The sequence below is a fragment of the Callionymus lyra genome, chromosome 4 (assembly GCF_982586985.1).
Source record: "Callionymus lyra chromosome 4, fCalLyr1.hap1.1, whole genome shotgun sequence".
NCBI classification, from domain to species: Eukaryota; Metazoa; Chordata; class Actinopteri; order Syngnathiformes; family Callionymidae; genus Callionymus; species Callionymus lyra.
In genome coordinates, this window is record NC_141821.1 from 12,827,701 (window position 1) to 12,854,495 (window position 26,795).

At 38.7% G+C, this 26,795-nt stretch overlaps 1 protein-coding gene across 3 annotated transcripts in view; it reads right to left on the reverse strand.

Moving 5' to 3' along the window:
- Positions 1–26,795, reverse strand: part of LOC148081772 (partitioning defective 3 homolog) — a 367,916-nt gene that overhangs the window by 81,701 nt on the left and 259,420 nt on the right. For all 3 annotated transcript variants that reach the window (XM_087788810.1, XM_087788809.1, XM_087788808.1), the window contains one exon: positions 7,942–8,070. In XM_087788810.1, the coding sequence (XP_087644936.1) occupies positions 7,942–8,070 (129 nt within the window). The remainder of the gene's footprint in view (positions 1–7,941; positions 8,071–26,795) is intronic.

A 26,795-nucleotide genomic window follows, 5' to 3' on the forward strand; every position in this document is an offset into this window, starting at 1 on the left:
TCATATTTAACCCTAACTAACCAGTCAGACTCAATTTCAGTAACAATAGAAGACGTGGCTTTACATTAAATCTAGGCCTTTACATATTTTGGCTCAGCGACAGTAAAATATCATATATGTTATTTAAATCGTGACTTTGCTGTATATTTGCCTTCGTGAAAGATTGTGGAACAAGTATTAATGGTGATGGTTCCTAGATGTTTAAAATATGTGGGAAAGTTATTCAGAGGAAAAAAAAAAGCTAAGACTCATCTGAAGTTTGTGAGCTCCACACAGAGTAGGGGTGGACAGATTAGCCAGTGGACAGAAATGATGCAAACTCTCTTGAAAATGAAGACTTAGCCTGACTCTGGTCATGAGTTTGGGTGTGTTTTAGACCCAAGATGTTTTTTTCTAAACCATGTTCTTTATTTTATTCATTAAAAGTCTGAGTGTAATTGTGACTCAAATGACCAGAAAAATGATCGTGAATCGATGGACACCCTTTTCCACCTTTAAGGGCCGCGGCATCTTAGTGACGTCGATGACGCTAAACAGAAGCTACGTCACTGACGACACATCTTCGGAGCAGATACCGCCGTAAATGTCTCAAGAAAACACTAATATTACCACAAACCAACACAACAACAATAATAACAACATTATATACAAATTAACTTCTTGTTACGATTGGCGAAAAGTTTCAATCAGCATTAAAAAGTAGTAAAAGAAGAAGCTGACCAGTCACTTCCGGTAAGTGCGTAGCAGCAGAGTTTAATTTGAGACGATATACCATGTGGAAATTTGTGCATTGCGCAAGTAAATGCACTGTCTTACAGCATATTATAAAGCAGTGCACTTAGAGAAGTGTGCAATCTCAGACACAGCACAGGTCTTTCTGCAACCAGCCTCTAGTGGAAGTTAGAGGAACTGCGATTTCCACATTGGCTATGAGATTTTGACCTTCAGCAGGAACTAGCTTTTATTTTCCCTCAACATGAGTGATGTCAATGAGCTTGTATTGACTTATGGCAATTATTACATGATGGTAATCTCAGAACTGGACAGTGAATGTTTTTGCAAGTGTTGGTAGAATTGCTTCGTTCAAATGCAAACACAGAACTGCTTTCACATTCAAATTCTTGGTTGTTCACAGACTCTCTCTATATATCCTCTTGAAGAAATAGTCATCTTCCTCTAGTTTATCACTGAAACAAACTGTTTTTACATACAAAACTTTATATTAAAGAAGTGTGTGCCCAACAAGGAGCAACTCATTTCCAATGGCCTCCTCAGAAGACCAACCATTTGCAGTGCCATGTATCCTCTATTAGGTATTTAATGGCCCAGCATGTTAACATTGAGGAAAGCACGGCCCACACTGAACACATTATTACTGCACAGCCCCAATTACCGGCCCTTCTTCTTCACGCTCCTCGTCGCAGATAGCAAGAACAAGAGCATAAAAAACGGTCCTCTAATGCAACAAGACGAGTTTTACATCAAAAGAGCGACCGTCGTGTCAAACCGCTCTCCAGCGAGTCTTTTATTTTCTCTTTAATTACACTGATCACAAGACGGAGGATACAACCAGGACATGGCCAGTAACAGTGAAGAAGAGGAAAAACAACACACTCCCTTTTGTATTTGCTTGTCATGCCAGCGCTGTGGAATGATATTTCCTGCTGGCTAGAGGACATTCTGGCGTCTAGACGGTCTAATGGTGCGAGGTTCCAGGTATTAAAAGTTCATCTCCCAAAGCACTGAATGACCAAGATGGTAAGGAAATGATGTGTCAACCATGTGAGGACGTCCCTGCGTACCTTGTGTGGCCTCGATATGAACCGAACAGACTCGCCAAATGTTACACTGGCTTGAGTGATGTATAAATACACTGAAAAATACTCAAACTTTTACCATTTATTATTAATATTATAGTGCTTTAAATAGTATTGAAATAGAGCTTCTTTAAAATATTGCTTGATTCCTTCCTCGGTAGGTTTATTACAGTTTCATCAACACAAAGAAAGGAGTTTACTTTATAAAAAATGGCACTTTATCACCTTATTTTATACATTTCAAATGAACAAAATAAGCATATAACATCTTCTACTGTAACTTAATGTTCTATTCACACCTACCAAGCTTCCGTAGGTTCCGGTGTTAAAGCTAGAGTCATAGCAATGACTCTTTCCCCTTGTCACACTATTTTCTGTACTTTCCTTCTCTGAAGGGGGGACATTAAAGCTGTTAAAACACATTCACATGTACTCGACGCGTAGGTTGTGTATATAATGGAACCGTGAGTCACTCGTGTGAAAAACCTACAGTTATGATTGTAAGTCACAACATTAAGACCAATCAGTCAATCATTGAAAGGTTGAGGTTGAATTGTTGTTCCCTGTGGATCTGGTGTTATCACGAAAAAAAAGATATAAAATATAAAATTAGATATAAAATTAAGTTTTTTTTATTTATTTTTTTAAGGCGGTACTACGGATGCACTGTGGCCATGACTCAATTTGAGAATATTCTAGGCCTTATTTCTTAGTTGCTTACTATTGGTTATGGTAAAGGACTGACTGATTTATTGTGAGAGAGGATACCTGTTAAACGGATGAATAAAAAGAAGAAAACAACAGGAAAACAAACTGTAGACTAACAGTTATGGCACAAAAAAAAGTACACAAATACACAGCAGGTATAAAGTCAACAAAATATTTGGGCTAATACTGCATGTAAATAATAAAACCCAGAGAGGAAAAATAGGCCGATGGATGGCTCATGAAAATGCAAATATGTATGAGTTTGTCACACTGCTACAAGACGCCTTTTGTCTCGGCGGTGAAGAATGACACTCAATTTCAAGTTAATATTGCTACTGTGGCAGATTTCTCAATAGGACCAATAAAGCTTTCTGACACCGGCGCCGCATATTTGTCTGCATTTAGTTCACCAGCGCTCCAGTCTCATTTCAAAGTCAACAAACTTCAAAAGCGGCCTCTTTAATATGCATTGTTACATTGGCGGATGAAAAAGAGTATTAGCTTCTCCTCCGGCTGTCTCGAAAAGACTCTTCTTTTCAAGCCCTGACTGCTCATCAAAAAGGCTCAATTGTTCAAAATGTAGATAGAAGCCGAAGAGTCTGTCGGAATCTTTTCAAAGTTTAGAGCTAGAAGAAGTTAAGGGGCAAAGTTTTGTATCAACGCTTAATGAAGCTATACATTTTTCTAGTCATTAAACTATCTAATATGGCTAAGATAGTTCACCATTAACATTAGTGCATCACTGACATGATGAAACCAAAAATAATCTGCCTTTAGGGAAAAGGCTTATTATTCTTATCTTTGATATAAGGCCTTCTGAACAGGATTAGCAAAGCGTCTTTTCTTTCGCGATTGAACGACGACAAGCACAGAAGAAAGGGCGACAACTGTACTTAAAAAGACTCGTGTTTGTTAGCATCCCAGTTCTCAATAAAAGATCTTTAAAATCACAAAACAAAGCCTTTTTTTAAACCCACAAAGTCCCTCATGATCATCCACAAAATAAACATGGCCGTGTGGTTGTGGCTACACCACAGAGAGAGAGAGACGCAGAGTCCAGCTTTGATTTTAGAGTCCACAGGAAGTCAAACAACACCAGCCGTGCAGATTAAAAGCAGTGATTGGCACTGTGGTAGTCTGGGGAGCAGACAAGAGTGGAGTGGTCGGTTGAGTGCTGGATGCTGATTAGCAGGCGGCCAGAGCGCCGCAGATAAGATAGAAGGGACGTCATAAGCAGCTGCCACAGCAGAAAAAAAAAAAAAAAAAACTGGGGGCAAGACATCAATGGATGTGGAAAACGAAAGGAAAGTATGATTTAGAATCCTCAGACAAAAATAATCAAAAAGGTAGTAGTGGTATCAGTACTGGTGGTCTGTTAAAATGTGTTGAAACTTGGGAGATTAAAATGAATTGTTGATAACATTGGGTCTTAAAAGTGATAAAAAGGAACATTTTCTCAGATTAAACATGAGGCATTATCAGAATAACTAATAAGATATGAATAAAAATGATAGGTTTGGTTATTTTTTGCTGTTAAATAACTACAATAGTAGTCAAAACGAAATCTGGTGCACTTCACACTAAACTGTAGTATTCTAAAACAATGTACAATGTTTAAACCTAAATATAAAGTATATTTTCTTTATATCTCGTTGGAATTTTGGATAAAACATTGTGGCGCAGAAGTGATTGTCCAGTTTGACCCTTAAAAAAACTATTTTTGTAGGCATTTTAAGCATTTTGTTTTGACAATGAAAATAACACAAGGATTTAAGCTAACATTCAGTTTTCTTATTAAAAAATAATTAACTTATTATTTTAACTTATATAATATATGTATATAATAATAATAAAACTATATATTATATAATGCGACTATAATTACTTAACATCTTTTATCAGGTGTCTCTCCTGTGACATATTAAAGTAGGTACACAGCACTTTTACTTGTGGTGAAAACCCAAATATCAATCTTATAATTATCAAATAACTGAAAATATGACATATTAAGGATTTGTGGCACCTTTGAGTCCTGCAATGAATGATAGGAGGATCTGTTTGAAAAAAAAAAGTTTCTAAATGTTCCATTTCCAATTATACCAAAATAAAGAAGTTGGTGTTAAGGTTCTACATTTAGCATTTAAATGTTTATCATTTTTCTTTGAAATGTAGAGTGTGGTCTGTATGATAAGGGCTTCAAATGGCCACCGGGGCCTACTTTGGACATGCGTTCGAAAGTCAGACTGAAACCCGACTGATCCAATGAACTGCTCCATTTTAGCAGAACAAAATAATCTCTGTTCGGATAATTAAGTCACGGTTTTTACGTACTCTGTGTCCGTTTCAATAAAACCAGAGAAGCCTTTTTCCGAGATGAACGGTCTGAGTCTGCGAGGATAACAAGCCAAACCATAAATTACAGATATCCTATCAAGGTTGTAGTTTCAAATATATAACCATCTCTGGCGTATTGCCGGGTAGAACAGGCCAGCGTTTTCTATGAATTAATCTGCCTAACCTCGTCATTGACTTCTATTTTGAATCACTAAAAGCTCCTGTCACAACCGTCTGCTTAAATTAATGATGGCTAATGTCAAACGGACCCGAGGTTTGGCCGTGGCCCCATCCCACCGACACACACACACACACACCAACGCTCGCCGACGACTGACTGCCAGCTTCGGAGGTCTGCTCCGCTGCAATCCATAATTTCATGAACGCAGTCTGAAATAGTTCTGTCTTCATGGTAGCATTGCAATCAATCACAGCGTGTGCCTACACCGCGGACCGTCGGCAATCAAAAAACACACATTGGCAGCAGCACGGCTGGGAGAGAAAACACGACGCCGGTTCCGTGAGACATCGCCCTGTTGAACTCGTGTGATTATAATATATATGGACCTGGATCCCGGGCTAGCATGGTTCATGATTACCAATCGCCATTCTCGGAAGAACTCCATTTCCATCATGCAGCCCCTGATCGCGTAAGGATTAGGATTGTTTTGTCTCCTGTGTTCAGAATAACTCCACATACGAAAATAAAACTGATGTGTGTGAATGGCATGATATTCCCCTCATATTTCCCAAGAGACTTTTTTTTCTACCTAGTGGATGCACCTTGAACTAGCCTCCATTTGTTCTCTTCTCTATTGAGCAAACCTTCAAGTTGCTTCAATTAATTTCTCAGGCATGTCTTAATTCTGTTGACGGACAGGTTTACGGTTCTCTGGGGCACATGCCAGCTGTCAACGGAAGGTGTGGGACACCCTTCACTGCTTACAAGTCTGTCAAGCCAAAGAAACACACATTCATCCTTACACTCAATTCAGGCTGGAACCGTCTGTGGACACAAACTACAATCTCTGTGGACCCTCTGTGTTTTATTTTGAAAAAAAGACCACATTTACTTACTTTTTGGAGTCAAGTTTACTCCAAAAATAAGCGAGTAAACTAGAGAAAATAAGTAAAACGACAGGTCAATATGGGACCATCTCGTTAAAGAGAAATTAGTCCAGGGCTTATGCAGATTAAGCATTATGGTGAGTTGAATTAAAAAAAAATAATGTGTAAAATACATTTTAAACATTCATAGTTGTACCGAGGTCTTAGCTGACGTCGATGTTTTCTATTTTAATTTGACGTAAAAGTACGCTTTAGTAGGCATAGCATGTCCATCCGAGAGCAAGACAAGACATTGAGAATCCGAAAGGTCTCTTCAGGATTGAGGTAAACGCGCTGGGCTTTCAGCCAATCGGCGTTACACCCAAAACCGATAGAACCTTCCAGCCAAACACCGGCGTTGACATGTGGCACACCATTTGAGCAAAGGCTCCCAGATGTTCTATTCAGCAGAGGAGACATTGCTTTGGTTCATATTGTTGCATTTCTACATCCATTCATCCATCATCTTCGGCTGCCATGGGAGGAACGGTATCAAACTCCATTGTTTTGATTCAATTAGCCGTCATTACCAGCCAGTGCTTGAGCGCGAGTTCATTCAGCTGCCGAGGGACAATGGCGGCAGCAAGCTGTCTTCTGATTCACCCTGTCACCGGGATTGTTTCCCGGAGTGAGACAATTAAACAGGGGCTGGACAGCGAGGGTGAAGAATAAAGACAAAACAAATGCCTCTATTTAATCTCCTGCACAGGTCCAGGACTCAAGATGTTTGAGGGGGAACACAAAAAGCAACACAAAACTGTTCATATCTTAACGACAGACAAGACAAACTCATTTTAGGCCACATTGATTTTGCCGTTACAATGAGCTCCATCTCAATACCTGCGTAGTAACGGTGGAAACCTCAACAGTAAAGTCACAAACAATCTATAAGTGAACATGTATAAAAGCAATTGTCTTAAACAGATTCGTAGTAAAGTTCTCAGAACTGTTTATATTCAATATGGTTGTTAAGATACTTTCCAACTATTCCAAACTGAACATCATATCTCTTCATCGTTTATTTTTATTTCCCCAGAGAGAGAGGGAATGGGTTTGAATATTGTTTTATTGCTTTTGAAGTATTGCTTGATGTTCCTGTATTTCCCAATGTTAAAATGAATAGAGATGTTTAAAAACAAATACATACATTTACACAGTTCGTGTTTTTTATTTATGTTTTTCTTTTTTTTAAATATGAATGTTCCGCATGCAGTAAAAGTTGCCTTTTAATGTTAATTTGAAGTATCATTTAAATGGTACAACATTCTAGAGTGCATTTTGTAACGTCACAAGGTGCTGTACAAAAAACTAGGACTTATCCTAAGTCAATGGCCTTGGACTCACTCAGTGCATGAATGAGCTTTAAGTACCGTATTTTCCTCACTATTAGACGCACCGGATTAAAAGGCGCACTTTCAATGAATGGCCTATTTTAGAACTGTTTTCTTAAATAGGGCGCACCGGATTACAACAACCGAGACACACTCGCTCAAAACGGTGGCAGTAATCTTACTCCGTAGCCGTCCGCCATGATTTGACGTGCGTTGTTAATAACGCAATGACGTCATCCCGCCCACGGCGTGTCGGCTCAGTCAGCGCAGAGTCATGAAAGTGTTTGTAAACAAGTCAGCCACCAGGTAATGTTCATATATAAGGCGTTTTTTGAGAAATTTACAGGGTTTTAAGTGCGCCTTATAGAAAGCATTATCCAGTCACGCTTCTGGCTCCATGTACACAGTAAATCAACTAGCCAATGGCAATGGTGCTGCCAATAGTGTCGATGGACATTAACATCAATCCACTTCATATTCTCTAGGTGGCACTTGTATATGACAAGCTATGATAAACTGTTTAAAACATTTACAGTGTAGATACATCTGTGATTTGGATGATTTATTTCGGTCTTAAAGACTGTTGTGGTCTCCAAGTCATATCATGAACCTGCAGTAGCTTTCGACAAATCTCAGTCGCTCACCTCTCTTGTTCCAGCTTCATCCGTAAAGTCTCCTCCTCCGACGCCTGCATGTCCTCCGCCTTCGATTTCTTGGAGGGCTTCCTCTCCATCCTCTCGCCCGGCCTCTCATCTTTGCGATTCTTCCCAAACCTTTAAAGAAGGGTGGAGAAGTAAGCCACAAGTAGAACGCTTATCATTTCAGTTGCAATGTCACAACAGAACAGTCATCATTTGATGCATTATCAATTTGTACTCTTGTGTCCCAGGAGGAGACGTGTTAAAAGCAGTTTCAGTGCTGATCCAGCTTCCCGGCGATATAGATGCGAGTGTCGGGAACAATCCGACGCAGCCTAGTTTGCATGGAGCGATGGGTGCAGGAAAAAATGACGAGGAAATGGAGAAGAGCGTTCAAGTGTTCACAGCTGTACACTCAAAGCCATGTGCGACGTATGCGCGGGAGCTGTTATTTGCGCTCATGGCTCACAACAATACTCTCGAGGAAAAGACGTGATGCCAAGAATACATCTGATCAGATAAAGAATTCGCAGCAAGAAGAAATAAATAGGAACTTTCACACTGAGAAACTGGGGGCGACAATTGCCTGCTATTTCACAATAGAGCCAGCTGTGGAAGGAAAACAAAACGTCTGGAAAGAAAAAAACAATGCAAAATTATATAACGAGAGGCGCTTTCAAATAAAACAGAATTAGTTTCTACGGTTGTTTTCTAAATGCTGAATAATAGATATCGGGGGTCACTTCAGTACTCGAGGACTGGACATTTATGAGGGTGAGATACTTAAAGATGCACTGTAAGAAAATTATTGTTGAACTGCTCATCAGGTGACAAAATTAAAGGACCAATAGTCGATAGTAAGACAGCAAAGGAAATAACCATCTTCAGCGATATATATCAAGAGTCTTTCTACATTGCAACACCCCAAATATATCAACGGGTACTATTGGACACACAATGAAAGTAATGGGTAACAGTTGAGATTGTCTTTTTTTTCTTTTATTAATTTTTAGTAAATGTATTCTTTTATTATTTTATTCCTTATTTTTTCATTTATTTAACCTTATTTCTTATGGTCGGTCATTGGTCATTGTTTTGTTAGTAACTTTAAATAAGTAACTTACAAACATTACTAGTTACTTCTTTGGAAAGTAACGCAGGTACTTTAAGTTAACTGTTCCTTTTAAAGTAACTAGATACTAGGAAAACAAACTTTTTGTAAGATGGAAAAGGGAAAGTTTGCCAAGTGTATGGGCCAGTGTCAGATTGGATCCTGTGATTAATTAATTCAGACAAATCCTAATAACAATAAATAAAATTAAAAAACAAAACAAATAAACCAAATAAAATTACACACAAAAGTCCCATTTTTATTTGACTATTGGTCACACTTACCTATTAAATAATGAAAAATAAAATGTTGCACTGTCAAAAAACTTAAACAAAACACAACCTTTGAAGGAGAATAACAATTACAAATAATACTTAATAACGCGTGACCCCAGACACTGGTCTTGGTATATTATCTTTGTCTGAAGGTCTGTCCATTGAAATAATGGCAAGACTTTCTAAAACTGAGATGTGGAAAAGATAAATAAAGCAAAACAACTCAATGTCATGTGAAAAAATAGTAAACTTTTAAAGAAAAATGTGATTCACGTTGACTTCTGTGGCACAAACAGCCCTTAATGTCGATAATGTTCTCTTTGAAAACCGTTTAAATTAGCGTTTGAGTGTTTTAAATTTGTTTTTACCGTTGCTCGTACTGACGAGCTGTTTGACATCTGGTAAACCTTTCCTCTGCTGAGAGAATAACATGTGATAATGTTTCATATACTGCAGCGGAAAATGTTTTTCAGAAAGCTGGTTCATGATTATTCTACTTTAGATGAAATGTCTAAAACGAGTGGCCGTAGATGTGAGTTTGTAATCCTCCAGATGCACTTTGATCACCTTCATTTGTGGCTGTAAAAAGAATCATGAAGAGGTCAACAGGGTCTTCTTACCACCCAGATAAGGTACATTACCTGATTAATTAATCAACAAATGACTCTGGAAAGGCATAAAATCCTTCCCTAGGACTGGGGATGCTAATAATAGGGGGTCCGCTATCTATCACCGGAGCAGGTGACAGGCTCTCTGGCCTCAAGGACTTCCTTTGAAAATTAAATCCCATTTTCTTATCTAGCACAGGAGTTTGAGCTGTGTCTCTAAAAAATAAACCTCCTACAGCGGTGCTCCCAACCAACCCGGGTAGACATTTGTAACATGGGTTGCATTGATTATTAATGGCTGATGGAATGAAATTTTGAAAAATGATACACTAGCATGTGACTCTTAACATGTTGAAAAGCATGTTTTTGTCAAGTTGACTCAAAATATAAATCTGTAATCTATCGAAAATTGGCAAGACCGACACTATATGGGAAAATGTTGTTGCATAGAACTAGCCTAGAAGTTCTGCTGATTCCAAGTTGAAATGTATTTTTCATGCATTTAACCTTGTTTTTTGATGGTCCTTCTTAGTTTTAGCTTTGTTGTTTCAATCTAAAGGTCTGTCCATTGAAACAATGGCTGAATTAAACCAGTGCGTGGTGTAAATAAAATTCTGGGGATCCCTGTCCTACCTTGGTAAAGTTTTAATCTTGCCTTTTTGAGGACATAGCAAACAATAAGATAGGTGGAGAAATGTTCCTGATAGCTAACCAAGAGCTCTACTATTATCATCTTGAAAAGAGGAACAGCTATCATCAGTGCGTTAAACTTTTAATCTCAAGGCGTGATAACACTTTCCTAAGTGAGTATATGACACTCTATAATTAAAATATTAAATACAAACCATTTGAATAACGCAGACACATTTCCGAGTGTCAGAACTGACAAGGCGTACCTGCTAAAGCCTCTGCTGGCACCACTCTGGCAGAAACAGAAGCTGGCATCGGAGTATCGAGAGTGAGGCTGATGAGGCTTGATAATAAGATATTGATTTTGAGATAAACTGCAAGCTTAGAATGACAATTGCTGAACTTGATATGCCATCCACTGCGAGAGAGAGAACTTATTTGACTTTCAGATTGTCACTGTGAGTGGAGAAAGTAATACTTTCTGACTACAAATATATATATATATAGATTTTGTGCTATAGTTGAAAAATGCAAACGTAAAAAATGCCACGAAACCAAAGTCATACCTGTAATACCTTAGTCTTCTTTTGACTTTTGTTAAAGGCTAGGAAAATAAGTTTGTCACTATCCTCAACAGAAATCAACATAAGTGCACGATCACTACTCAAGCAACAGCTGGACTTCCCTCTGGAGGCGGATAAACAATGATAAGGCATTAACATTCTTACGGAGCACTCATCTCTTTTTTTGCGACGTCCAGCAGACTAAGTCGCTGTTTAATGATCCATCCCTAAGCATCTATCTCACCGGGGCGAGCAGCCGCTACTGTAAGAGTGATGAATACCGGAGTGAGGAGGGGGCCCTCAAAAGACAAAGAGTGATGGAGTGAGCGGAGATACACCTGGATAGGGAGACAGTGAGCAACGATTACAATGGCTACCCACCCATAGAGGCTGAAAGAGATGCTCATTTGATAGATGAGATAGCGTTACACGCATGGGATCCAGATAAACACAGAATATTTATGACCTTTAGGCCTCATTCAAGGCTCGGACCGCTCCGCGCCATCTATCATCAGCTCGGCTGATAGCGTCTGATTTACCATCAGGACTCATTAGGAGGGAAAGTAATCTAGCATGTCAGTCATTTGTAATGTATTCAGTATTAATGTTTGGCAGACAGCTGATGTGATGGAACACCAGGAGCACTTCATCACATGCTGATGGGGCTTCATTTTTTTACATTGTCTCGCATTAAGAGTTGAAGTTTAAGAAGTCATTCATTTTTGGATTGGCCTTTGAAAAGTTTCCATATTTAATGGTCATTCATTTTTTGGGGGCTTTTTTTTTTACATGCACTTGGAAGAAGTAACTGGCTTCATGAACATGTACAGATCTTGAAGTTTTCAGTGACTCCAGTCCAGGTTGAAGAGCAGCCTGTCAGAGGGTAGTGATGTCATTCAATTTAGAAATCCAGTCCCAAAACTTCATGTCACAGAGGACTTCATAAGATTAATCAATTTCCTTTAGCTTTCCTTGCATTTTGACAACATTCAAAGTTGTCTTGTGAAACTAAAAATATAGTTTATTGAATACTCTACAACTAGTACAGAAAGATTGAGTCTAAACCAACAGGCATCATTAAGTTTTGAGAAGTCATTGTGGAAATGCGTTCAGCAACAAGAGAACAAAATGTTTGTATCCGAGTTTTTAATGATCTGAGCTATCGAATAAAAAGGCAGCAAGGAGCGGAGAAGTACAGTGGTTTTGGTCGAGCTACAAGAAGCGCCACCACTCCTTGATGGTAGTAAAAAAGCTGCAGTTCATCAAGTTTCCACTTGAGGCTGGCTACAGAAAGACAGGGTCATATAAACACCTAAACACAAACACATTTTTTACAGCATTGGAAAACACTAATTTTACTATAACACTGTATAGCGCAGTCATTTTTACCCTTACTGTTTTTAATATTTCTCTTCTGATATTTACATTCATCAGACTTCCTGAGTTTTCATAATAAGGGGCGTGGTTGACTTTCTAGTAAGCATGTATAAGCCATTGTAGCCTTAATTGCACAAATGCCAATATTGAACAACACAATTTATTTTTCCATTATTACACGAGTAGACTCTGATTACTGAATGGGATAATTTGTCATTCGATGTAATAGGAACCTTTTTATTTGTTTATTCCAGCAATCTATGAAATGACAAATCACCTGTATTATTGACAGCTGACTCATCCGATGAAAATTGTCCTCGATAGGTTAGTTTCATAAAAAGTTAGATGTCATCTGACTGGCTTCCAAACCAACTGACGGAATGGATGAAAAACTGACATATATTTTTCAAATGTATTTTGTTGTATTGACCTCTAATCAGTTTCCTTTCAAATGATACTTTTTCAAGCTCAGTTATAACTTGTCTTACTCATGACACACGACTCTTCATAAATACAAACCCATTTTCCAATCGATGATACAAAATGTCTTCCTTTTCCAATGTGTATTTGTCTATATTTTCATTTCCAGATCTTCACTTAACCTGAAGTATCCAGTCAAAAGGCACATTTAAATGTGGTAGTCTGTGTGTTGTTGCTATAGCAACATTTGAGTGAACGATAAAATTGAATTCATATTGTTATTTTGTTAAACCTGCAATGACTTGATGTGTCAGACTCAGTTTGAAGAATGTGTCTCAGGAGATACAAATAAAGTGTTGCTGTCATCTAATAAATAAAATTCATTTACCGTTACAAAGATGAGCTAATGGAAGGTTCGAATCAGCAGCAGGGACACACTGATAGCTCACGAGCTAATATTACTCGACAGCTGAAGGCAACAGGGAAGTATGGAGTCAAAGGAAGACTGAACAAAGATGAAGTAAATTATGTAAATCCTCCCAAGCTTACCGAGCCAGTAGATTTGAAAAAAGCCAATCAGTTTTGACATCTTGTGTGGGGAATTGTGTGTTGTGCCCACAGGAAGTTGCAGCCTTAAAAGAAAGTGGAAAAGAAAAACCCAGCAGAGAAACGTACACAAGCCGCCCGTCCCGTCTGCAAATATTGTAATGGAGGATTCAAATGCGTATGAAGTGATGTGTCGCACCGCTTGATTTAACCTCCCATCATGCATTCATCACATTTGCTGTTTAATCGTTGGCAATATTCAAAGCTGGGAAGGGAGCTTGTGAGCCGGAGAGAGAAAAAATAACGACTACATTTATCAATGTGAGTAAGTGATGAGGAGATAATTTCAAGGGCAGACAGAGAATCATTATGGTTTCTGCTTGGCCAACCTGAAAGTTAATCCAAATCTAGCTGGGTGAAGTCTCCCATAGGCGTCTGAAGTTGTGTCTGAGTCCACACATTCGTACGGCTGTGTTTTCGCTGACTCACATTCAAGAGCAGATAAAATCACAATTGCAATGTTGACATGACTGCTTTGTTTGAGGCGAATTGTGGGAGACTTAATATAAACAGGCCATATAAGTTAAACCTAAAACGTACTTCACTTTGCTAGTTCACGTTGAAAGAACTAATTGAAGCTGGCTGTAGACTCAAATGTACAGTAGCAGTAGTACATAAGGAAAGTGATAGTTCACCAAAAATGTAAACTTTACTCATTTTCTACTCACCTTCATGTTGACTAAGGCTTGGGATTATTTTCGGAGTCATGTGTTCCTTTTTTAGGGTTTTAAGAAAAAAAGATGTCCATTTTAATGTAGCCACTGATGCTCAGTGGTCTTCGTCTCCAACTTTGTCCAAAAAACACTTAAAAAACATCAGGATACCTCCATACTGTTTGTCTGAAACATCCATCTTGTATTGAAGTAGAAATTTGTTTCAATGGAGAGACACTTCAATCTGGAGCTAAAAATCTGGGTAATTCCGCTACAAACAACAAAATGTAGACTTATTTAGTTTTAATTCTTGTCAGAGAGATTCCTCGTGTCTAAGCTTCATTACAATATGGAAATTACAGACGAGCTGTATGGAAGTATTTGGATGTTTTTTAAGTGTAATAAAGTGTATTTTTGGACAAACATAATGATAAGTGAGTGCAGTTTAGCATAGGCTTTCGTATTTGCCTTTAACTCTAAAAGGGGACAAATTACTGTGTGAAAAGGACCAAATATGGTCTGAAAAGTCATAACATGTGGCCCGACAGTTGGTTGGCTAAAAAATCAAGGTATATTACCATTTAAGTTGATATGGTGATTTTTGAAGATTTGATGGTTTAAAGTAAGAAAACCAATAGATTGTGGACGTCAACAAGAATTCCAATGCAGGTTTGCTGAAGGAAAGGAATTTGACGCGAGGGTTCAACACTAGACGGCATAGACACCTGGCCACTAAGGATGGAAATGCTTCCAAGTCAAACTTCATATTGTCGAACCTTGATAATTTAAAAAAAACTTCAAGAGAACAAAATGTTTGTATCTGAGTTTTTAATGATCTGAGCTTTCGAATAAAAAGGCAGCAAGCAGTGGAGAAGTACAGTGGTTTTGGACGAGCTACAAGAAGCGCCACCACTCCTTGCTGGTAGTAAATCTAGAGTCTGACTTTGTTGTTATTCTAACACTTGTCTCTGTTCTCATTCCGATTGTCTGGGAGAAAATCCCTGACACTCATGGTACTAGGATCCATTAAATACCCTTTAAATTTGATTTTAATCCTACAAGACGGCACAATGAATCAGTTTTCGAAGGTACCCATGTTTATTCTTAAAAATGTTCTTATTTTGTCCTCTTTAGTATTTGGCAGTGTATTATTTTCACCCCGCACTGCAGCCCGGGGCAAAGAGCCTGAGCGATTTCAACAATGCCTTGTTAGGGAGGTGAGCTTGTCAAAAGTGACCAACGTCCTCACAAGCCAGGAGTCTTTTTTGGAAAGTGACAAGTAAACACTGCCCCGGAGGGGAGACACGCAAAGCCAAAAAGACACACAGAAGTTCCATGCGTTCCTTTTTTCTTGCAACTGCAACTGCAGAGCCACCCAAAGATCATTAGCAGCTATTAAGCAGGTCTTTCTCATCTGCTGGTGATTTACAGGAAGTCCAGAGAGGAGTGGATGGTCTGTTGTTCTCGTCTCTATTAGCCACTGCCAGGTGATTATTTCCCCCCCTACGGAACTTATTATCTCCAACCAGTAATGTAAGAAACTGCTTATCCTTCCCTAGAAGACGCAGGAGTTGTTTTCCCATCAACAGCAGAATGTGAAATGTGTGAGTGAAATAATATGTTCAAGAATAATGTTCAGCCATGGATCACATTTTTCTATTGAATTCTCTTTAGATCTCTGTAAGAAGGTGATTCTCACAAATTATGTGAAGATTTGTCCTTTTTGCGAAATTATTTATTATTTATTTACTGTCGCAATTTGCTGGCCATTATTAATTACATGTCATTAACCCTGTAAACAGCTATAAGATGTTTAAATGCTGTAGCAAATTATATGTTCATTCTGTGGCACTAGAATAATCTCAAATGTATAAAACAAAAACCCCTAAAATAGCAGAAGGTAGATGTTAGGATAGTAAATATACAATGATTTTCTGAGGTATTTTGATGACCTCCACATTTTTAGATTCACTGTTGTGTCCTTTCTCCTCTTCTAGGACCAACTGAGATTATTATATGAACTTTATTTGTTCAGAAATGTGTGTGTTCACTTGGAGGGCTTGAAGTGTCGTAAAGTCAATTTTCAAAGGCTGTATAATCATGAATTAAAATAAATATATTTTATTTATGTATAACGTAAAAGGAGCTTTCATGAGACTACATATAACAGATCCAACAACAAACAACTTCCATGATTCAGTGTGCGACAGTGTCAGAGCACTTTGTAACTTTACCGACACAACACAGTCCCAGAATCTTTGTTCTTGTAGGTCCAGCTTCAATTGGACCAGACTTGAAAAAATGAACCAATGGGCTGCTTCCTTGGCCAAAGCACTAAAAGATTTCTGACAGTATAGTCTGAGAAAAAGCTTCTTTTTTTTGTTATTTGATTATATTTGGTTTTGTTTATTTTGAAGACGGTAAAAATAAATACATTTCAATTCAAGGGCTTCATTATTTAAGATCTACAAAACACCAAGAAAAATGTTAACAGCTGGTCCTCGTCCAATTTGCAACAGTAGCTGATGCACAGAAATAAAAACAAAACAGTTGAAACCATCTTGGAACCAACTTTTACTTTCAATAAAACACGTGGTTTTGTCTGAAAATAATCACAAGCACACAAGGAAAAGAACAAAGAAGTAAGATCGCCTACGAGTAAGATCTTATCTTATCAAGTAACATAAACCGCAGCCTATTAAAATTCTGGGCGATTTCTTCTTGTTCATGAATAAGAGTAAACGTTTGTTGGATTACTGTTTTAGTTAAACTGTGCCTCTCACAGGTCAAAGCAAGCAATGACACTCTTGTGCTTTTGTCATTGGAGAACCGCTAGGATCCAGTGAACCAATACATTCTCTCCTGAAGACGAGGTCGAGGAGAGTCTTCTGATTGGCTGGATTTTAAGTCTTTTTTTTTTTTTCATTTAGGGTGTGAGAACAGCAGGGAGTGATACACGAAGAGGGAGGATGGGAATCGAAATGGTTCATGCCGGGTGGGAAAGTGGCATGTCCTGCATCTTAGCACCATGACATGCATTTATTCATGATATCAAGCCAAGCCGCGGCGGGGGGACGACACGGCAGGCGAAGAAAAATATAATCGTCACAAGGAAGTCCAAAGATTCCAGGGCTTCCCATTTGAGCAAAGATGGCACTTTGAGAAATGTGTCTTTTCGAGAGACTCATCTGTGTGTTGTTGCAAAACATGACAATGATGAAAACAAATGAGTTCGGCTTTTCTTAGCAAATATCATTGCATTTAGTCATTTTCTCTGCAAACTCCACCTGTTTACCATAAAAATGGAATTTTATGTAAATAACTGAAATTGAAATCCAAAAAAAATGGCTTCATCCTTTTTGTTTTCCTTTTCAATCACGCCGTCCGGTTGTCTCTGCCGCCCTGCCCTTCTTGTGCATCTGCCCTTCGATACTTTTGAAAACGTTTTGAAAGAAGTCTCAAAAACCTGCTAGCACAGAGGCCCTATATATTCTGATTATAGTAGTTAGGATTTAAGAGGATTTAAATGATAGTTAAAGAAAAAGATGCAGACGATTTACAAAAAAAGATCCACGACTAGAGTTCAAATGTGTAACAGTCCTCCTCTGAACACTGTCGTCAGTGAGCAGAGAAGCAGATGAATTCTCCTTCCCAGGTGCAACACTAATAGACTCAGGGACCCGAGGAAGACCTTCAGAGGTACCTATCTATCCATCCATCCATCCATCCATCTATCTCTCTATATAAACTAGGTTCCTTGTACAATTGATCATTGGCAGACAGAATACAAATTAGATTTTTAATATATTTGTAGATATATTAGATCATAAAACATTGAATATTTTGTATGCAGTCCATTTCTGTAAATGTTAAAAGTATGTCATAATATACATTTTCAATCACTGATTCCAAGGGTCGAGGCGGGCCAGAGCATTTTCAGCTACTTTGGAAAAACATTTCTTCCATATAAATAAAATAAATAAATATTCAAATGTCTATTTAATTCCATTGCCAGAAGTTCACTCTTGCATTGATGCTATATTAGTTTTTTTGGGTGTATAATAAATTACGCACAATATTAAAACTTTAAAAAGTCAGTGTTTCTTTAAGTGAAATCACAGACCGCAGATGACCTCCTTCAAACCCTAGCCGGAGCCAAAGTCTCAGGCAGTTTCAATAGAATTTGATGTTATTTATTTCCTCTTTTGGAAGCTGAGACTTTTAAGGCTAACGCTACAACCATTGCTAAAAAGCCGTAATGTAAACTTAAAAGCACTCTTTAGAATCCGGATGAGAATCAGAAACTTGTTTTTCGTTGTAGTTGTAAACACTTGTTAGCTTAGATGCTAGCAATTATTATTATAAGTGGAAATTTACCATCCAGTATAAGGCACTACCTGATAACATTTTGTTTTTCATATAAATTCTCAAATCTCAAATGAAATTACAAACCATTAAAATGAACTAAAGATGCATTGTAATGACAGAAAATAAGTTAAATGTTTTGAATACATCAATGCATTTTGTCCTATTAAAGTGCAGAATGCAAATATCGTGCATAATATTAAAAAAGTAAATAAAAAATGGCTTTCTCTTAATAACATGACTCGATAGCGATCATGTCAACATGTTTTATGTTTTTTTTTTAAACCATCCAAGTGCTGACGTACATTCGCCAGAGCATTTATCTTAATGTATCTGAAACAAAGCTCAAAGCCATTTCTGAACGAGAGTGTGTCTATTATCAGTGTGTGTGCAAGTGGATGTGCGTGCACGTGCATGCGCTTACATATCAAGGGACAGCTTGGCCTTTTCTATATTTCAAATGGCCTCTACAATACAAAGACACAGCCCAGCCCAACACGATTGCTTTTAATGTTTCCCATAAATCACTAACAGTATGTGTGTACATATGTGTGTGCGTCCTTGTGTGTGTGTATGTGTTGTTGCTTCTTACAGAGGCTACAAGCGAACATTTCAAATCCTTGACACCCCTGATTAAAGCCTCTCATTACAACACAAATAAACAGTCCAAATGCATTCATGCAGCCATTTGTTAAAGTGTATGAGCCAGTGAGGAGAGGGGTGTGGGGGGTCCTTCTGAAAGACTATTTACATAATTTACATAGAAACACTTGAGCAGCTGAAAGTGTGAGAGGCTTTTAAGAATTTGACGATTAAAATAACATAAAGGCAAACCCTCTTTTTCTCGTCTCATCTGAGGAATGGTTATGAAGAGGACTATGATGATATTCTTTCTCACAGATCCATAAGTATGTTCACAATTTGCATTACAAATGTTTATAAAGGGAGGCTTTCTTTGAAAAGATGGTGCATTTAGTCAAGTTCAGCTTTAATAATACAGCTGATATAAAGCAGCATTATAGTTGAATTATAGTTGAAGGAAAATGGCCTGAAATAAATATTGCGTAACAACTAAACAACATTCAAAAACACACATCTATGGACATATGAATCCAATATTATATTATACACGAATGTTCTTTAAATTACTTGGGAATAATACAGTGTACACAGGGAACTAAAACTTTTTAATTTTACCATAATGGCCGTTGGAAAAACATCACGATGAATTAAGGTTTGAGTCCTAATAATACAGAGAATTATAAATGATGCTGCAACGAGTATATTTAAAAAGAACAACAATATTTGTGTATCGACCAAAGATCTCCATTTTGTAATGTGAGATTACAGTAACACAGAAGGATAGTATGCAAAACAAATACATTGTTTTCCAAGCAGTATCACAGCAGTAGAATAGTTTGGAAAATAAAAGAAAAAAACTAACTATAACAGTCTTTGTCAAGTTCAAATCATAGGCTTTTATTTCCTCTGAAAACGCTTCTCTTTCTGCTTTGTTTGTTCAGTTGTTTACGCTGCCGTCTCCCTCGTCTCACTACTGTATAGCATATCTTAACCGAAGCATATCTTAACTTAAGAAGACCACCCACTGTCAGCGAGAGTAAGAAAATCTCATTCTTCAAATGTGGGTCCAGATGGTAATCCAGAGCGTTTCCAAACTGGAATAATCTTTGTCTTATTATCTAAATGTTTTGGATAATTTAATAAAGATTTGCTGACAAGGTTTCGAGGTTTAGTAGATGACAGCCATAAAAAAAATAGAACAACCATGAGGCATAAAAACAATGAGAAGAAAACAAAAAAAAAAACACCATTAAGCTAAAACAGCAGAAAACCTGGTCCTGATTTTCCGGAAAAAAAGTCCCAAATACAGTATTTTTTTGACAATTGTTTCTTATATTTCACTTAAGTACTTTGTTACGAAGACAACTTTATTATAGTTATTAAGAGACAAATGTTATTTCATAGTTTTTCCGATCATTAATAAACACAACATAAATTAAAGGAATGAACTGATCTTTCTGTGCAGCATTCTAACAAACCCAACTGCGATTTCACCTCAGGTTCTACACACGAGTCGAGTGCTAACAGCTAGCGTCTCACTCGAATGCATTAGCGTCAGGCCACGGGGAGGAGACGACACTGGTGTGGATTCCCGGCTCAGCCCCGGTCGGTGGCTCAGACTATGACCTAGATTCACGATGGCACAGTGCATTCCTGACCGACCATCCTGATCACTGCCACTCTCTGGCTCCTCCGCCAGGCTGCTGCACCTCAGACGTACACAGTCAGCACTTAGCAGAAGCAGCAGCTAAACTCATTAAATGATGGCAACAAAAAGTGGCTGTGAGGGGGAAAAATGAGAATATTAAATTTGAAAGGAGGAGCTTGAGGTAATCATATGTTTTGATGTGCAGCTGACTCAAATGGCATTTTGGAAATCGAGGGGAAAGCATGTGCACTGAAGGGAAAAACTGTTGGAAAGTAAACGAAAGTAGTGGAATTGATTGAGTGGAAATGTGTCTAAAACACTTTCTTAAAGACTCCCTGACATCTGTCCATCATGCCATTCGGTGTGCCATTTGGAATTGTTGCTATTTAGTGAAAAAAACATTGTTTGACATTGTCAAATTTAAAAGATTTATGCATTTTGAGAGGTGGTTTCAACGCAAATTTGAAATGTTGAACTAATATCTAGTGCAGGAATGCTCCTCCCCACATGCAACACTAATAGACTCAGGGACTCATTTGATCCTCGTGCTATTAGGCTGTTTAATTCTGAATTTGGGGGCATAAGTGGAATTAAAGGGTGTTGTATTCTATTTTATGTTAATCTTTGTATCCTTTTCTTTGCGTTATTTCATTTGATCCTCGTTCTTTATATTTGCACTCTGTCATCCCTCGAATTTTGTTCTTGTTTTTCACTATCGTTTTCATGAAACTTGCTGTACAGAACTGGAAACCCAATTTCCTGAAGGAGATCTCCAGAGGGATTAATAAAGTCAATCTATCCATCAAATGTATACTGAATTCTAGGTTTACATCTTGATCTTGAACATAGATGAAGCTTAGAAGATGAAACTTTTTTTTTTTCCCTCCAGCTAATTGTTTAAATCAGTCATTGTTGATGCTTTCTGGAGCCTATCCCAGCTACTTGGGGTGAGAGGCAGAGTGGACACCCTGGTAAAGAGGTCCATGTGTCTATGTGGAGTTTGTTTATTCTCCTTTTGCTTGGGCTGGGGTCCTGTTAAGGGTGTCCCCCGCCTCTGCCCCTAAGCTGCTGGGATAGTCTCAAAATCCCGATTACAAAAGTGGAAGAAAATTATATCATGATTATTGACTTCATTTATCATTTCACTGTAAGATTTTATGTTGTATTAATTTGATTTGACCAACAAATTAAGAATATTATTCGTTGATGTTCAAATGTAAAGGTATATTCATAAACCTCTTAGCTACTCCATAGATATTGAAGCCGGGGGAAGGACAAGGGGTGAGGCAGCATTTCTCTCTCGTAAACATCAGACTCTGAAATACAGACAAGGACACAAGCCAGCCCAGGCCCTGAATCTGAGTCTGTCAAAGTGGGGAGACAGCAGAACTGCTGATCCGTGATATACATCCCTCCCAGCACTCGGAGGGAGACGGAGAGGTCTTTCTGTCAATGCCACGATGAATCTCCGGGGCAGCTAAGAAGGGGGCGCCCGGGGGTGTGTCTAGGAAAGGGAGCGGGGGGGCTGAGGGGTGACAGTAATTGTGAGTAAAGTGAGGATGAGAGACAGTGTGAAGCTGAGCAATGGTGAGCGCATCACAAGTGGGGTCAGATTAATAACCCCGGACACACCTCTTCAGTCCACGCTTACATGCTCCTCATGGTCACTGCTGCCAAGATGGATCGTCCAACAGAACACAACGTGTTTCAAGCTATGATATTCATACGCAGCTACTAGATTCATCAAATAATTCCTCAAGGAACCGAACAAATTGACACAATATAACTGCTCGGTAATAAGATTGTATTCCCCGATAATCCACAGCAGCTCTGGCGAGTCTCAATTTTGTAATTTCCTGAAAGTTCTGAGCAGTAAAACAGTTCAATCTGGATATGATTCTAATATATAAACAGTAAACAATGATATATGATACCCCGCAGCCCATTTATCATGCAGACGATAACACAACTGTTGCCGTGACAGATTTCGGCGTGCAAACTGAGATGGGAACAGCAGACATGGCTATGGTGTTAGGGGAACGATTCAGCTTCTTTTTTTTGTATATCTTTTTTTTTTCCTACGACAAACATTGAAAGGTGTGAAATCTGATTCAACCATGATAGGAATCTCCCGTCAGTTCCCTCTGTCAAGCTCACCGGAGAAAATATGGTGGCAGAGGAGATGGATGGAGAGAGAGAGAAAGAGGTGGAGGAAAGAAAGAGTGACACTTTCTCTTTACATGCCCGAACACACGAGGCGAGCCAGTGGCAGAACAAAAGGCGTACGATTCCCGGCTTTAATTGGTCGCCTTTGATGGTAATCAGAAGTGTAATTCAACATCGATTGACATTACCTCTGTAATTCCGAAGCAATTTTCCCGGGCTTCACCAAGATTGTGTCCCTCCCCCCCCCCCCCCCCCGACACCCTTCTTCTGCTGTTACATGTGGAAGGCGTGTGCTCACACCAGCAGGTGGGAACTCAGTGGATGGGAAAGGTCATTTCAGCCAACGGCCTCTATTTCATTACATGCTAAGCCTGCTGGATGCTGAGCAGACTAACAATGAGTTTTAGTGTAGCAGGGCGGCCCGCCTCATTTGCATAGTACATGTGGGCAAATAAATAGATTTTCCCATGTGCATTTTTCACCTCTGTGTCTGTAATAAGCAAGCCCTGCTTCACTAATACTATCAATAATTTCTGCTCCCACACACTTAAGCATAGGTTCATGCCAGGCATTAGTCATTCATGGGTAGTATGAGAGAAAAAAAGCATGTTATCATTGATCCTCTTCTTTTTTTTTTTCAAACCACTCGATAAAACCATGAGTAAGTATAATCCATGTGACGATACGAGTTTTAAAATCTATTGGAGAGAGTTTCATTCAACTCTGGTCGACCATAGACTGCATAAGATATGGACGTCCGTGACTAGAAACCAATTCATTGTTGTGGCAACCTTGGGAATGCAATGTGTTGAAGAATCAAAAATATGATTTTAATGCTCTTATATGCTTTTTTTGGCTGATGTGAATGAGACGTCCAGTCATTTTAGACACACAATGAAATTTAGCTTTTTGTACTTTCATATTGTTGGTTATTATTAGTACAAGTGACTGTATTCATCAAAAACAACCAGTACAAATAACAACAACCACACGATCATTGAACAGAAACACTAAAAAATCAATCTCTAAAAATATGGGAGACGACATGGCTTTTTTTTCATTTAAATGTTGGCTCATGTAGGTTGTATCTTGTTAAAAACTAATTACAGCTGAGGAGAAATAACATTTCTTAAATTATCATTAACAAAGAAAATACTTTTTTTCGCACAACCTTTTAGTGGCCAAGGCCTCAGACAAATAAACACGCAAGGCATTCTGGGATGTGGGATTTGTGTTGTCAACACAAGCCAGGTATCTTCCAATGACTTCAGCTTGTAGTTGTATTGACTCTAATCCAAAGATTTAAAAATACAGTCACTCTCAGGAAGGTCAACTGAACCAAAGAATTGGCAGATAAACAGTTGTTAAACTTGTAGTTTTATGTCATTCTTGGTCAATTCTTGGCCTCAGTTTGTTTCCTGCCTCAGTCGTTTCCTGCCTCTCCCGGTTACAGATGTGTTTTGTTTTTTTCTGATTTCACGTTGTTGGTACTATAAAGCTGTTGGCTGGCAAATGCTTGCTAAATGCTGTAATTAACAAGCCACTTATGGAGACGCAAAATCAAAACATCCGTCCAGATTAATGTGTGCTCGACATTGCACATGTGCGTCAACATTCCCCCTCATGTAAAAAGGAATGGTGTTTTTTTATGAGCATAAACAAAGCATACACACTGCTTTTGTGTTGAGCTGCTGAAATAAAACATTAATGCTGAAAAGGTGAACTCTCTGTATTTTCATTTTTTCAGTTTTGATCTTGGACTTGCAGTGTTTTGAACACGACACTTTCCAGTCTTGGTGAATTCTTGGTTTTGGCAAAGGTGGTCGTGACTACGAAATGGAAAATGTCTCTTTCGTATATAGCGCTTTTATATGCTTTTTCAGCAGCCAAAGTGCTTTTATCCAAGATATGCATTTACCCATTCACACACACTGACGGGAGTAGACTGTGACGCAGAGCTGGGATTGAACCCGCAACTCCTGAGGACACAAGCCAGCCACTCTACCATCTGAGATATGACAACCCAGACAAGGCAACAGTTGGTTTAGACAGAAAAAAAGAACGAGGCACTTCTTAAGCTCCTAGTTTGAAATGCATTTTGGACATATGTAAGTATAAATACAGAATGACAGCCACCTCAGAAGGACTACACCCTGCACTGAACTCTTAGAAATGGGTGGATGTAGCGTCACAGAGCAGTGTAATGTTTGTCAGCTCAGTGGGTGGTGCTCTCCGTTAAAAAATGAGGTAAGGAATCTGATCAAAGTAATTGATTATAGAGCTTATAGTGCCATCCTGTGACACTGGTTCCTCAGCTGATGTCTTCTGCATGGACCAGTCGAGGCCAGTAAGTGAATTTAAAACGATAAAACACTGGTATATGCTCTAAGAACCCATCAGTAGCCTCTCATTAAATGTTACGTGGAACATGGTTTTAGAGATTTGGAGCACTTTGAACAACATCAAAGTTTAATATGAAAATATTAAAAAAAGAGTCACTGAGGGAGGACGTTACGTTTGCAAAATCCAGTTTAATGAGAGCAGTCGTGGGTGAACGAGGGAGGGAAGAGTTCGGCAGTGTTGGGTTTCTATTGAGGATCTTCGTCGGATTCCGCCGGGGAAGGATCATTAGTAGACGAGGTTCGAGCACGGTGAAGTGCAGCGCTACACTTAATTTGGGCTCTTTAATAACACACTTTATGATGTCTCGGGCAGAGGGCTACAAAACATCGGCCCCCCCATCTACGTGAGGACGCAGCTGGAAGACGTCGGGAGGATTTCATTTCAGACCGAGAAGATTTCAGATTCAATTAACTACATCGTCGAGAAGCACCACAAACCCAGGCTTGAAGGTCTGTGTGCGAAGCGCTCCTTAATGATTCTCAAACTAATTACTTCTCGGTCGTCTGACAGCAACTTTTGCGTCCAAAATCAGACGAGACCTCCTGATGTTTCAAATCCTCAAATCGAATCTGAACCTGAAACCCCTTTTTTTCTTCATTTTCTTTATTTCTAATTTATGTGACAAATAAATATGAAGTAATCCAAAAGCTGTCACCTTGTGCACAAAAGTGGTTTGTTTGTTTACTCTTCTCTCCCTCTGACAGTGCTGCTCATTTTCTCAATTGGGGGACGACTGCTGTTTGTCATTAGTCCCCCTGCTGGGCGTTTTCAGTACATGACAACCTGAGGAGTAATGGGATGTCACACTCGGGTAATAGCTCTGGTGTGGGTTGGGATTGAACCCACCAAAAAATGTTATCAAGTGTTACCTGATGTGTCACAAATGTAAGTTCAAGGGCCAGTTCAAGCAGTTTAGACTGACACACGGCCCATTCACCTTTAGTTAATGACTGTGTAAAAAAAGTTGATAAAACCTTGCACTAATCTGCTGCACTTTGACCCCTCCCCCCCTTTTGTGTAACTTTTCCGTAAAGGCTGGTTTTACACTGAGTTTGGGTATTACAACATCACAATGTAAGGTTGACACAGAAAACCAAAGAGATTTAACAGGGAATGGAATATGCAAAGCTGAAGTCATTTGAGTGCTCAGTGTCAACTAGGATATACCGGAGTAGAAACTTGGCTGTTGCTATTACTGCATAATGAATTATAACATTATGTACTTATTAATAATTGATTTTTCTAACATTCAACAGCAAGAAAGTCCCTACTCTAAGTCCCCGACTCTTGCCTTTCCTCTTTTCTGTCCCGCCTTCCTACTCTCTTCCTTCGACTTCGACCCATATTAGGCCAATTTCCATTGTTACCGTGTAGGTTATCGGCACCAATGGCGGCCGTTCTGGTATTTTAGTCATATTTTTGGTTTTGGTAATTTGGTTTTGGCACATCTTTT